The sequence below is a fragment of the Schistocerca cancellata genome, chromosome 5, assembly GCF_023864275.1.
Source record: "Schistocerca cancellata isolate TAMUIC-IGC-003103 chromosome 5, iqSchCanc2.1, whole genome shotgun sequence".
Taxonomy (NCBI): Eukaryota; Metazoa; Arthropoda; class Insecta; order Orthoptera; family Acrididae; genus Schistocerca; species Schistocerca cancellata.
The window spans coordinates 412,211,691-412,226,188 of record NC_064630.1 but is presented as its reverse complement, the minus strand read 5'-3'; the positions used below and the strand labels follow the sequence as shown (position 1 = coordinate 412,226,188).

Genomic DNA, 14,498 nt, shown 5'->3' with positions numbered 1-14,498 from the left:
TGAAAATACCTCAAATAATAAAGTTATTGAAGAGCTGTGAAATCGCTTCAATCATTTGTAATAACCCTGTACAAAATATACTAAATTAAGAGTTAAATAATGATAGCAAATATGTGTGCAAAATGGCTAAGGAGGTTTGGCTAGAGGACAAATGTAAGGATGTAGAAGCATGTATCACTCGGGACAAGATAGATACTGCCTACAGGAAAATTAAAGAGACCTTTGGAGAAAAGAGAGCCACTTGTATGAATATCAAGAGCTCAGATGGAAACCCAGTTCTAAGCAAAGAAGGGAAAGCAGAAAGGTGGAAGGAGTATATAGAGGATCTATACAAGGGCGATGTACTTGAGGACAATATTATGGAAATGGAAGAGGATGTAGATGAAGATGAAATGGGAGATATGATACTGCGTGAAGAGTTTGACAGAGTGCTGAAAGACCTGAGTCGATACAAGGCCCCAGGAGTAGACAACATTCCATTAGAACTACTGACAGCCTTGGAAGAGCCAGGCCTAAAAAAACTCAACCATCTGGTGAGCAAGGTGTATGAGACAGGTGAAATACCCTCAGACTTCAAGAAGAATATAATGATTCCAATCCCAAAGAAAGCAGGTGTTGACAGATGTGAAAAATACCGAACATTCAGTTTAATAAGCCACGGCTGCAAAATACTAACACGAATTCTTTACAGACGAATGGAAAAACTGGTAGAAGCCGACCTCAGGGAAGATCAGTTTGGATTCCGTAGAAATGTTGGAACACGTGAGGCAATACTGACCTTACGACTTATCTTAGAAGAAAGATTAAGGAAAGGCAAATCTACGTTTCTAGCATTTGTAGACTTGAGAAAGCTTTTGACAATTTTGACTGGAATACTCTCTTTCAAATTCTGAAGGTGGCAGGAGTAAAATACAGGGAGCGAAAGGCTATTTACAATTTGTACAGAAACCAGATGGAAGTTATAAGAGTCGAGGGGCATGAAAGGGAAGCACTGGTTGGGAAGGGAGTGAGACAGGGTTGTAGACTCTCCCCGATGTTATTCAATCTGTATATTGAACAAGCAGTAAAGGAAACAAAAGAAAAATTTGGATTAGGAATTAAAACCCATGGAGAAGAAATAAAAACTTTGAGGTTCACCGATGAGATTGTAATTCTGTCAGAAACAGCAAAGGACCTGGAAGAGCAGCTGAATGTAATGGACATGGTCTTGAAAGGAGGATACAAGATGAACATCAACAAAAGCAACACGAGAATAATGGAATGTAGTCGAATTAAATTGGGTGATGCTGAGGGAATTGGATTAGGAAATGAGACACTTAAAGTAGTAAATGAGTAGTGCTATTTGGGGAGCAAAGTAACTGATGATGGTCGAAGTAGAGAGGATATAAAATGCAGACTGGCAATGGCAATGAAAGTGCTTCTGAAGAAGAGAAATTTGTTAACATCGAGTATAGATTTAAGAGTCAGGAAGTTGTTTCTGAAAGTATTTGTATGGAGTATAGTCATGTATGGAAGTGAAACGTGGACGATAAATAGTTTAGACAAGAAGAGGATAGAAGCTTTTGAAATGTGGTGCTACAGAAGAATGCTGATGATTAGATGCATAGATCACATAACTAATGAGGAGGTATTGAACAGAATTGGGGAGAAGAGAAATTTGTGGCACAACTTATCTAGAAGACGGGATCAGTTGGTAGGACATATTCTGAGGCATCAAGGAATCACCAATTTAGTATTGGAGGGCAGTGTGGAGAGTAAAAATCGTAGAGGGAGACCAAGAGGTGAATACAAACAGATTCAGAAGGATGTAGGTTGCAGTAGGTACTGAGAGATGAAGAAGCTTGCACAGGATAGAGTAGCATTGAGAGCTGCATCAAACCAGTCTCTGGACTGACGACCACAACAAAAACATGTGCTAAATTTTTAACATTGATAGTAATTGCCTTTATTGATATATCAGATTGGTTTCCACTTACTTAATAATTCTGTCCTCTTGATATCTTTCAAAAATTCTGTTTGAGTTTATTTGAAAGGTATGTCTTCTGCTGCTCCAATTAAATGTTAGATTTTTTGATTTCCATATTTCTCTGTACAATGCAATCTTGCACCCTTGTTTAATTTTGTCCATAATTATTTAACTAGTATGGCAGTAACAAATCTAAAGAATGTACCTACATATTTCAGTTTTTAATTCCAAATATTTAAGTTATACAAAGTGATACTTTGGGCTCCATCTTATGTACTGCAGTACTTAAAACTAAAACTCTTTATATATTCTAATGTTTGCAAAACCTTCATGTGCAGCAAAGCACAAAGAAAAAAATCATTTTTGATTTCAGAATTTCTCTGTCATTTAGTTTGACAGTGCTGATAACTGCAATGAGTTTGTAGTACAGTTGTAAACCTTTTTAAAATAATTATTTTATCCTATGTATTTTTAAAATTATCATTGCCATTGCAAGTTAATCATACACTTATACTATAAATACAATGTATTTCTAAGTTCTCCTGTAGTGTAAATGTTTCTTTATCTTTCAGACTTCATCATGAAGGTGAATACAGGTGTGTAATAAAACAAGATGAGACACCAGATGGTTCCTGTTGGACAGATGATGTCACTGTTGAGTTGCTACCAGATGTTCCTATTATTGAAGATGAACCACGACCAGCAGTTTGTGTAGTTGGTGAAACATTCACACTCCAGTGTTCAGTTGCCTGCTACCCTCTTCCAAATTTCCAGTGGTTTCGTGGAAATGAGCCTCTTCTCGACGAAACAAGTGATACTTTAGTGGTCAGTAAATTTTCAGTGTTAGACATGTCTTCCCTTTTTATTGCAATGCTTCAGTGAACTGTTTGTTAGTTAATATTTTTTTATTTGCTGTTACACGGTGGTGTCTAAAAGTTCAACATAATAAAGAAATGAGAGCATATTTCTGAAATAGGTGTTTGAAGTATAACATTACAAGACAAAGCAATTCGTCAAAATATTAAAACATGTAATTACAAAAGATATGGAACTGGAGATACGAAGTTCAGTTAAAAACAATGGGGCTGGAGGACAAAATAGGAAAACATGGAGTGCAATATAGGAGGACCAGGCACACTTTCTCAGCAGTGATCAGCATCTACATACATACTCCACAAGCCACTATACAGGGCATGATAGAGGGTACTTCGTACCACTACTGATCATCCCTTTTCCTGTTCTACTTAAAAGTGCATTGAGGAAAAAATAACTGCTCATACACTTCTGTACTAGCCCTAATTTCTCTCCTCCTTTGTTTGGGGTCCTTACACAAAATGCAAATTGGCAGCAGTAGAATCATTCTGCAGTCAGCTGCAAATAATGGTTCTTTAAATTTTCTCTGTAGTATTTTGTGAAAATAACATCATCTTCCCTTCAGGGATTCTCATTTTAATTCATGGAAAATTACTTACATGTTGACTAACCTACCAGTAACAATTCTAGCAGCATACCTCTGGATTGGTTCAACATCTCCCATTAATCCAATCTGGTGGGGATTCCAAAAACACTCAAGGAGAACTCAAGAATGGGTCATACTAGTGATCTAAATGCAGTCTCCTTTGTAGACAAGCTGTAGTTTCCTAGAAGTCTCCCAATAATCCAAAGTTAAACATTCAGTTTCCCTACTACCGACCTTACATGCACATTCAATTTCAGATGATTTTGCAGTGTTATGCTTTGATATTTAATCACCATGACTGCATCAAAATCAAATAGGGGTAATGCAGGAGTAGGTTTAATAATGAATAAAAAAATAGGAGTGCGGGTAAGCTACTACAAACAGCATAGTGAATGCATTATTGTGGCCAAGATAGACACGAAGCGCACACCTACTACAGTAGTACAAGTTTATATGCCAGCTAGCTCTGCAGGTGATGAAGAAATTGATGAAATGTATGATGAGATAAAAGAAATTATTCAGGTAGTGAAGGGAGACGAAAATTTAATAGTCATGGGTGACTGGAATTCGAGAATAGGAAAAGGGAGAGAGGGAAACATAGTAGGTGAATATGGATTGGGGGAAAGAAATGAAAGAGGAAGCCATCTGGTAGAATTTTGCACAGAACATAACTTAATCATAGCTAACACTTGGTTCAAGAATCATAAAAGAAGGTTGTACACATGGAATAATCCTGGAAATACTAGAAGGTATCAGATAGATTATATAATGGCAAGACAGAGATTTAGGAACCAGGTATTAAATTGTAAGACATTTCCAGGAGCAGATGTGGACTCTGACCACAATCTATTGGTTATGAACTGTAGATTAAAACTGAAGAAACTGCAGAAAGGTGGGAATTTAAGGTGATGGGACCTGGACAAACTGATTAAAACAGAGGTTGTACAGAGTTTCAGGGAGAGCATAACGAAACAATTGTTACAAATGTGGGAAAGAAATACAATAGAAGAAGAATGGGTAGCTCTGAGGGATGAAGTAGTGAAGGCAGCAGAGGATAAAGTAGGTAAAAAGACGAGGGCTAGTAGAAATCCTTGGGTAACAGAAGAAATATTGAATTTAATTGATGAAAGGAGAAAATGTAAAAATGCAGTAAATGAAGCAGGCAAAAAGGAATACAAAGTCTCAAAAATGATATCGACAGGAAGTGCAAAATGGCTAAGCAGGGATGGCTAGAGGACAAATGTAAGGATGTAGAGGCTTATCTCACGAGGGGTAAGATAGATACTGCCTACAGGAAAATTAAAGAGACCTTTGGAGAAAAGAGAACCACTTGCATCAATATCAAGAGCTCAGGTGGAAACCCAGTTCTAAGGGAAGAGGGGATAGCAGAAAGGTGGAAGGAGTATATAGAGGATCTATACAAGGGCGATGTACTTGAGGACAATATAATGGAAATGGAAGAGAATGTAGATGAAGATGAAATGGGAGATGCAATATTGCGTGAAGAGTTTGACAGAGCACTGAAAGACCTGAGTCGAAACAAGGCCCCGGGAGTAGACAACATTCCATTAGATCTACCGACGGCCTTGGGAGAGCCAGTCCTGACAATACTCTACCATCTGGTGAGCAAGATGTATGAGACAGGCGAAATACCCTCAGACTTAAAGAAGAATATAATAATTCGAATCCCAATGAAATCAGGTGTTGACAGATGTGAAAATTATCGAAAATCAGTTTAATAAGCCACAGTTGCAAAATACTTACACAAATTATTTACAGACGAATAGAAAAACTAGTAGAAGCCGACCTTGGGGAAGATCACTTTGGATTCCGTAGAAATATTGGAACACGTGAGGCAATACTGACCTTACGACTTATCTTAGAACAAAGATTAAGGAAAGGCAAACCTACGTTTCTAGCATTTGTAGACTTAGAGAAAGCTTTTGACAATTTTGTCTGGAATACTCTCTTTCAAATTCTGAAGGTGGCAGGGGTCAAATACAGGGAGCGAAAGGCTATTTACAATTTGTACAGAAACCTGATGGCAGTTATAAGAGTCGAGGGACATGAAAGGGAAGCACTGTTTGGGAAGGGAGTGAGACAGGGTTGTAGCCTCTCCCCCAGTGTTATTCAATCTGTATATTGAACAAGCAGTAAAAGAAACAAAAGAAAAATTCGGAGTAGGTATTAAAATCCATGGAGAAGAAATAAAAATTTTGAGGTTCACCGATGACATTGTAATTCTGTCAGAGACAGCTTGACTTGGAAGAGCAGTTGAACGGAATGGACAGTGTCTTGGATGGAGGATATAAGATGAACATCAACAAAAGCAAAACGAGGATAATGGAATGTAGTCTGATTAAGTCGGGTGATGCTGAGGGAATTAGATTAGGAAATGAGACACTTAAAGTAGTGAAGGAGTTTTGCTATTTGGGGAGCAAAATAACTGATGATGGTCGAAGTAGAGAGGATATAAAATGTAGACTGGCAATGCCAAGGAAAGCATTTCTGAAGAAGAGAAATTTGTTAACATCGAGTATAGATTTAAGTGTCAGGAAGTCGTTTTTGAAAGTATTTGTATGGAGTGTAGCCATGTATGGAAGTGAAACATGGACGATAAACAGTTTGGACAAGAAGAGAATAGAAGCTTTTGAAATGTGGTGCTACAGAAGAATGCTGAAGATTAGATGCGTAGATCACATAACTAATGAGGAGGTATTGAATAGAATTGGGGAGACGAGGAGTTTGTGGCACAACTTGACAAGAAGAAGGGACTGGTTGGTAGGACATGTTCTGAGGCATCAAGGGATCACAAATTTAGCATTGGAGGGCAGCGTGGAGGGTAAAAATCGTAGATGGAGACCAAGAGATGAATACACAAAGCAGATTCAGAAGGATGTAGGTTGCAGTAAGTACTGGGAGATGAAGAAGCTTGCACAGGGTAGAGTAGCATCAAGAGCTGCATCAAACCAGTCTCAGGACTGAAGACCACAACAACAACAACATGACTGCATCAAGCAGCACACCACTAATACTGTAGTCAAACATTACACAATTGTTTTTCCTACTCATTTCCGTTAACTTCCATTGTTCTATGTTTAGAGCAAGCTGCCTTCAATCACACATGGTAGAAATGCTGTCTAATTCATCCCGTGTCATTTATTTAATGATACTACTTTCCTGTGAACTGCAGTGCCAGCATCAAACAGTCCCTGATTGCTGCTAACCCTACCTGTCAGGTCGTGTATGTATATAGAGAACAAGAACAGTCCTGCCACACTTCCCTTTGGTACTCCTGACAGTAACCTTGTGTGTTATGAACACTCCCTATTCAGGACAGTGTTCTGTGTTCTATTACTTAAGAAGTCTTTGAGCCGCCCGGATATCTGTGAACCTATTCCATATCTCGAACTTTCGTTAACACTCTACGGTTGGGCACTGTGTCAAAAGCCTTCCATAAATCTAATAATATGCAGTCTGTTGCCCTTCATCCATGGTTTGCAGGACATCATGTGAGAAAACAGCAAGCTGAATTTCACACGAGCAGTGCTTGCTAAATATGCACTGGTTGGTGGACAGAAGCTTTTCTGTCTTAAGGAAATTTATTATAATTGAACTTAGAATTGTGCAGCAAACCGATTTTTAAAACATTTGCCTGTAATGCTATGGGTACATTCTTTTACCCATCTTATATTTAGGAGTCACCTGCACATTTTTTGAGTCACTTTGAAATGGGCAAGGGATTCATGATAGATGTAAGCTAAGCAAAGGTCAGTGCTGAAGAGCAACCTCTGTAAATGTGAATTGGGATTCCATCCACCCTGTTTGCAACTCTTAAAATTGCTTCACAACACCAGAGATGTTCTAAAGACAGAAGTTTGTGTGACGGTCAAATACTGGTAAGTTTGTATGATCCTCCTGCATTAATGATTTTTTAAACGCAAAATTTAAAACTTCAGTTTTACTTTTTCTGTCTTCTATTGGTATACTTGATTGGTCAACAAGTGACTGAACAGAAGCTTTCAACTTGCTTAGTGATTTTATGTAGGACCAGAATTATCTCATGTTCTCAGCGAGATCTTTCACCAACATATTGTGGTTTAAGTTGCTGTATGCTTCATGCATTAACCCTTTTATGGACTCATGAATTTCTGCTAACTTCTGCCTGTCAACATTTCTGTATTTATTTTTTGAACCAATGTATGACAGTTTGTTTCCTTGGTATTTTCCAAATTTTGTTGTTAAACCGTGGTGGATCTTTTCCATCACTAATCCACTTACTTGGTGTGTGTGCCTCTAGAGTGCGATTTACATTTAGTTCAAGCTTTGCGTGTAATTCCTCTATGTCCATCATATTGGAACTAAATGATGTCCTTTCATAGTCTTAAGTAGGATGCTAACATCTGCTGATTGCTGACTTTTGCGCAAGCATTGCTTGCTGATTTGTGAACATTTATTATATTTGACATGAGAACATGTTCAAGAATTCTTCAGCAAACCAATGTTAAGGATATCGGTTTGTTATTTTGTGGGTCCATTCTTTTATCCTTCTTACACATAAGAATCACATGCACTTTTTACCATTTGTTTGGGACTTCACATTGGGCAAGAGATTTGCAATAAATGCAAGCTAATTAAGGGGCCAGTGCCATAGAGTACTGTAAAATTAAATTGGGATTCCATCCAGACCTGGTGACGTATTTGTTTTCAACTCTTTCAGTTGGTTCTCTTCGCCAGGGAGATTTACTACTGTGTCCTCTGTATGGGAGTGTGTGCAATGGTGAAATGATAGTGAGTTTGTATGATCCTCAAGTGAATGATTTCTTAAATGTGAGATTTAAAGCTTCAGCTTCCCTTTCGCTGTCTTCTATTGTCACACCAGACTGGTGAACAAGTGACTGAGTAGAAGCCTTCTACCCACTTTGTGATTTTAAGTAGTACTAGTGATTTTACATAGTACCAGAATTTTCTCGGGTCCTCAGCAAGATCTTTTGCTAAGGTATTACAGTGATAGTTGCTGTATTCTTCACACATTGTTCTTTTTACAGATGCATGAATATCTAATAACTTTTGCCTGTCATGATTTGCACATTCTCTTTTGAACCGAGAGTGCAACAATGTTTGCTTCCTCAGCATTTTCCAAATTTTGTTATTAAACCACAGTGGGTCTTTTCTGTCCTTAATCCACTTACTTGTCGCATGCTTCTCCAGAGGGCGATTTACAGTCTGTTTAAACTTTGCCCATAGTTCATGTACCTCCATCATACTGGAACCAAATGATGGCCATTCATTTCCTAATTAGAATGCTTATCTGCTCTTCCTTGCAAAAATGTTCTCCTAGTCTTCTGAATTGATTTATTAGTAGTAACCATTGTCACTATGATTACATCATGTTCACTATACTGACGCCAACAATAAGGTCAGGCATATTTGTAGCAACAAGGTCTAAAATATTTCCATTGTATGTGGGCTCACAAATTAACTACTCGAGGCAGTTTTCAGAAAACATGCTCAAAAGTCTGTCTGCTCATACTCACTGTGATGAATCCATAAATGACCCAGTCTATACTTGATAGGTTGAAGTTGCTTCCAGCTAATGCTGCATGATCTGGGTATTTCTGTGTTACTGACTGCAGGCTTGCTTTCAGTGACATTAAAACTGTCATGGAGGAATCGAGTGGCTGATAAAAACATCCTACAACTAACTTGATTTCACCCTGCGTGTCCAGATAACTTCACAGTCACACTGAAATTTGACCTCAATAGAGACATCCACTCTGTCTTTCCAATATATGTTCCATAACTTGCTAAACACTTCATAGCTCTCTACTTTGCGTATCAGCCAGCTCTCATGCCCGAGAATAACTTGAGTGCTACAAATTTCCTGCAGGTTAGTAAATTTGGGAACTTTGTTACAAACACTTTGACAAATAAGTGATAAAATTTTGACAGTCTAAGTATCTTTACTCTGAATGCAGTCTGATTTCACTATCTGAGTGTTGAATAGTTGGTGTTCATCAGAGTACCTCAAACTACTGCCTAGCCTAATATTCCCTGTGTACACTCCACAAGTATTCTGCTTACCTGAGTAGCTGCTGCCTTTGTGTAGTGCAACCCTGACATATCAAAGTGAATCCTACAATTCTCCACCTGTTAATGCAAATCCAGGAATCTTGGTTGAGACCCTTCACTAGGTTCAAAACCAAAAGACTCGGATCAACTGCGAGAACAGTGCTGCAAATGGCAAGCGCAGCTTGCACTCCATGCATGAGGCCAGCAGTCTTCACAGTTCTGCCTGCTGCCCATATAAATTGAAGATCGCCTTAGACCCAAGTGAAAGATGTTATTGGTGTCAAAGTGAGCCAGAACTGGCAGACATCTGCACTGCAAGCTCAATAGCAACAGGCAAAGCCACCTCCATATCTCAGGTGAGGCCATCCAGCAGATATACCGCATGCACATTAGCTTCCTTTCTGGCCCTGAATGCTATTTCCCTAAGGAGCTCTTTGGACAAAGGGCAACAGGTAGATTCCATATTCCTAGATTTCTGAAAAGCAAAGACCGTTAACAAAGGTACAAGCATACCAAATAGCTTCTCAGATATGTGAGTGGCTCAAAAACTTCTTAAGTAATAGAACCCATTATGTTGTCATCAATGCTGAGTGTTTATCAGAGATAAGGGCAACATCAGGAGTGCCCCAGGGAAATGTGGTAGGACTGCTATTATTCTCCGTGTACATAAATGTAGCTGTTTGCTGGTGATACTGTAATGTATGGGAAGGTATCATTGTTGAGTGACTGTAGGATTCATGATGTCTTAGACAAGATTTCTACTTGGTGTGATGAATGGCAACTAAATATACAGGCAAGAAAATATAAGTTAATGCGAGAATTTTAGGAAAGTGTGGTTCATCTGTAAAGGAGATTGCATATTGAACACTAGTGTGACCGATTCTTGAAGACTGTTTGAATGTCTGGGATCACGTATGATTAAATGAAGACTCTGAAACACTTCAGAGGCACATTGCTGGATTGGTTGCTGGTAGGTTTGATCAGCACCCAAGTATTGTTGAGATGCTTCAGGAACTCAAATGGTAACCCCTGGAGGGAAGACAACATTCCTTTTGAGAAACACTATTGAGAAAATTTAGAGAACCAGCATTTGAAGCTGACTGCAGAGTGATTCTACAGCCACTAACATGCATTTCACTTGAGGACCACGAAGATAAGATAAGATAAGAGAAATTAGGGCTCATATAGAGGCATATACACAGTTGTTTTTCCCTGTCTCAGGAAAGGAAATGGCATGACTAGTAGAACCAGGCAAGGTAGTGCAGTAGTTAGCACACTGGACTCGCATTTGGGAGTATGACGTTTCAAACCCGCATCCAGCCATGCTGATTTATGATATTTAGGTTTTCCATGATTTTCTGAAGTCGCTTATGGCAAGTGCCAGGATGGTTCCTTCGAAAGGGCATGGATGATGATCCTTCACCATGCTTCCTAAGTCAAGCTAGTGCTGCATCTCTAATGACCTCGTTATCGATGGGACATTAAACACTGATCTCCTCCTCTTTCATTACTAGTAGTGGTACAAGTACCCCATGCCATCCACAACATAGTGGCTTGCAGAGTATGTATGTAGATGTAGATCTGCTCACTCCAGTATACAAACTTGTCTAGACTTCTTGATGACTTTATTAACTTCAGTAACCATTGTTACTGTGATGATATCACAATCATTAGTGCCTTTCTCTATAGTACCACTGTCAATAAGCTCAGGCTTGTTTGTAGTTACAAGATTAAAAATATTTCTGTTGCTTGTGGGTTGTTGAACTCACTGCTGAAGACAGTTTTCAGAAAATTTATTCAGGACTACTTCACAAGTCTGTCTGCCCTTACCACCTGCAGTGAATCCACAGATGTTCTAGTTGGTCTCACGACCTCAATTTGCCTGCGGAGTTCTGTGAGGAAGTCTTGAGTAGAGTGCAGGGGTCCAGTTTGTTGTATGAAAAACTCTCCTGGTAGATGCAGGGGTGCGCCGTACACTAGTTCCACTGGAGATGTCTGTAGGTCTTCTTTTAGTGCACTGCGCATTCCGAATAGCACTACCAGGAGGGCGTCAATCCGCGAATTGTCATGTGGCACATTATGGCGGCCTTCAAGGAATGGTGCAGATGCTCCACAATGCCATTTGAGGCTGCATAGTATGGTGAAGTTCATGTCAGGTGTATTCCATACAACCAGGCCATTGCACCGAAGATGTCCACTTCCCACTGCTGTCCCTGGTCAGATGTTACTAGTTGGGGACAGCCAAAACGTGAAATTCAACCACCAGTGAAGGTGCGCACCACATTCTCGGCTGTCTGTGTTTCCAGTGGGAATACTTGTGGCCACCTGCTATTCCTGTTGATTGCTGTGAGGCAGTACCGGTAGTTATGGGCAACTGGGAGTGGTCCTACCAACTCCAGGTGGACGTGTGAGAACCGAGCCTCTGGGATGTCAAATCTTCCTAGCGGAGCTTGTACGTGCCATGTTTCTTTGCACTTTTGGCAGAGAACACAGGTCTGAGTCCATGTACGGCAGTCCCTCTGTATATCAGGCCACACAAAATGCTGTGTTACTAGTGCCCTTGTAGCGCGGATTCCTGGGTGGCTGAGTCCATGTAGAGAATCGAAAACCCTTCGTCGTAGAGGGAAGGTACGTTTGGCCGCTGTTGGCCTGCTGACTCGTCACAATATAGCAGCGCCTCAGTACCTGTCAGTGGTACGCGATGCAAGTGCAAAGCTGTCTTGCCTTTGAGCAAGTCCTTTAACTCTTCATCGCCATTTTGTGCTGCAGCTAGTTCAGTGAAACTCAGGGTGCGGAAATGCGTTCCCCTCTAGACAAGTTGTCAGCAGTGATGTTTTTCGAACTGCTTATATGCCGGATGTCTGTTGTGAATTGTGAAATAAAATTTAGTTGGTTGATTTGCGCGTGGGGATAGTTATTTCTTGGCTGTGGAAACGCAAAAGTCAATGGCCGGTGATCTGTGTATATGGTGAAAGCATGAATCTGAAGTATCTGACTGCCTCATAGGCTGCTAATAGTTCAGTGTAAAATGGTGGCCAAGAGCGCTGTTTCTCCGTGATCTTGGAGAAGAAACCCAATGATTGCCAGCACACATTTACCTTCTGTTGTAAGGCAGTGCCGACAGCACGGGATGAGGTGTCTGAGAAAATGGCTAACGGGGCATTGGCGATTGGGTGCGCAAGGAGAGTGGCCTGCTTGAGGCTTGTCTGGCAGGCTTCAAATGCTGTCTGCAATTCATCAGTCCACATGGCAGGTGTGGAGCCACGCACTTTTGGGCCAGTGAGGGTGGCATGGAGTGGTACCTGCACTTCAGCTGCTCGGGGTAAGAAACGATGGTAGAAGTTGATCATCCCCAGATAACAACGCAATTCACACATTGTTTTTTGAGCCGGGTAAGTTGTGAGTGTGGTGATGCGCTCAGCTGGTGGGTACGTACCAGTCGCGGAAACCCGAAATCTGAGGAATGTCACTTCCTTAGCCCCAATAACGCATTTGGCTGGATTTATGAGGATTCCGTAGTCATCAAATCTTTGGAAAACCATGCGTAGGTGTCTTTCATGTTCTTCTGTGGATGATGATGCCACCAACATGTCGGCGATGTATGTGAAGCAGAAGTCCAATCCACGCAAAACTTCATCAGTAAAACACTGAAAGGTCTGTACTGTGTTTCGAAGGCCAGACATGTATGGGAATTCAAACAGTCCAAAGGGCGTGGTTATTGCAGTTTTATGGACATCCTCTGTTGCCACTGTTATTTGGTTGTAGGCTTTTACTAGGTCTAAAGTCGATGGCTACAGCGCCACAGCTTTTTGCGTAATGCGCTGCACAAAGGTTGCCTACAGTAGGCTTTAGGACAGTACAGGCAACCTGTCTTACAGCATTAAGGTGGAAACTGTGGCATTGTTTCCATTGTTTAAAGTCTTAAGTATTCCAGAAGGTATGAGATGTAGAGCAGTGAAACCAAGCCTGCCATCACTAATTGTACCTCTAGTTTTCATTATGGCAGAAAAAGTATACATGCGTCATTAAAAAAAAAAAAAAAAAAGTAACTCTGCATTGAAAGTTACATTTGTTTACTCATAAGAATTGTGTATACCTGTCCATTATATGAGCCCCTGACATTCATGCATCTGTGGTGAATTGCACTTTTCACATTTTGTTTCAGCTCAAGAATATATGAGGTGACAAAGTTAGGTGGGACACCGCGTAAATTAAAAATTCATAGACAAACTATACAGTGACTAAATGAAAATAACTTGATCAGTGTAAAACATTTGTGTTAACATTTGACAGATATGAAACTGTTTAGCCATATCTTTCCTTTAGAAAACTTCCCTTCATGAATTCCTCAACAAACTAGAATGGGTGATGTAAGAGAAATTGGGAGGAGAGTTTAGTTTTGAAAAGGGATTCTTTATTCCTTAATTTTTTTAAGTTCATTGAGAAGACAGTTGCTAACTAAAACAGTAAACTATAAAAACAGAAAGTGAACAAAGTTGAAATGAAAAGCTTTTGATTCCTTTACAGAAACCCTTCACTCTGCTTACAGTCATATATTAATGTTGTTGTTGTTGTTGTTGTTGTTGTTTTGGTCTTCAGTCCAGAGACTGGTTTGATGCAGCTCTCTATGCTACTCTATCCTGTGCAAGGTTCTTCATCTCCCAGTACCTACTGCAGCCTACATCCTTCTGAATATGCTTAGTGTATTCACCTCTTGGTCTCCCTCTATGATTTTTACCCTCCACCTTGCCCACCAGTACTAAATTGGTGATCCCTTGATGCCTCAGAACATGTCCTACCAACCGATCCCTTCTTCTAGTCAAGTTGTGCCACAAACTCCTCTTCTCCCCAATTCTATTCAATACCTCCTCATTAGTTATGTGATCTACGCATCTAATCTTCAGCATTCTTCTGTAGCACCACATTTCAAAAACTTCTATTCTCTTCTTGTCCAAAGTATTTATCGTCCATGTTTCACTTCCATACATGGCTACACTCCAT

General features: G+C 40.0%; 1 protein-coding gene across 3 annotated transcripts in view; it reads left to right on the top strand.

Annotated features, from left to right (window-relative positions):
- Nucleotides 1-14,498, top strand: part of LOC126189051 (mucosa-associated lymphoid tissue lymphoma translocation protein 1 homolog) — a 147,376-nt gene that overhangs the window by 35,317 nt on the left and 97,561 nt on the right. For all 3 annotated transcript variants that reach the window (XM_049930909.1, XM_049930908.1, XM_049930910.1), the window contains exon 4: nucleotides 2,539-2,791. In XM_049930909.1, the coding sequence (XP_049786866.1) occupies nucleotides 2,539-2,791 (253 nt within the window). The remainder of the gene's footprint in view (nucleotides 1-2,538; nucleotides 2,792-14,498) is intronic.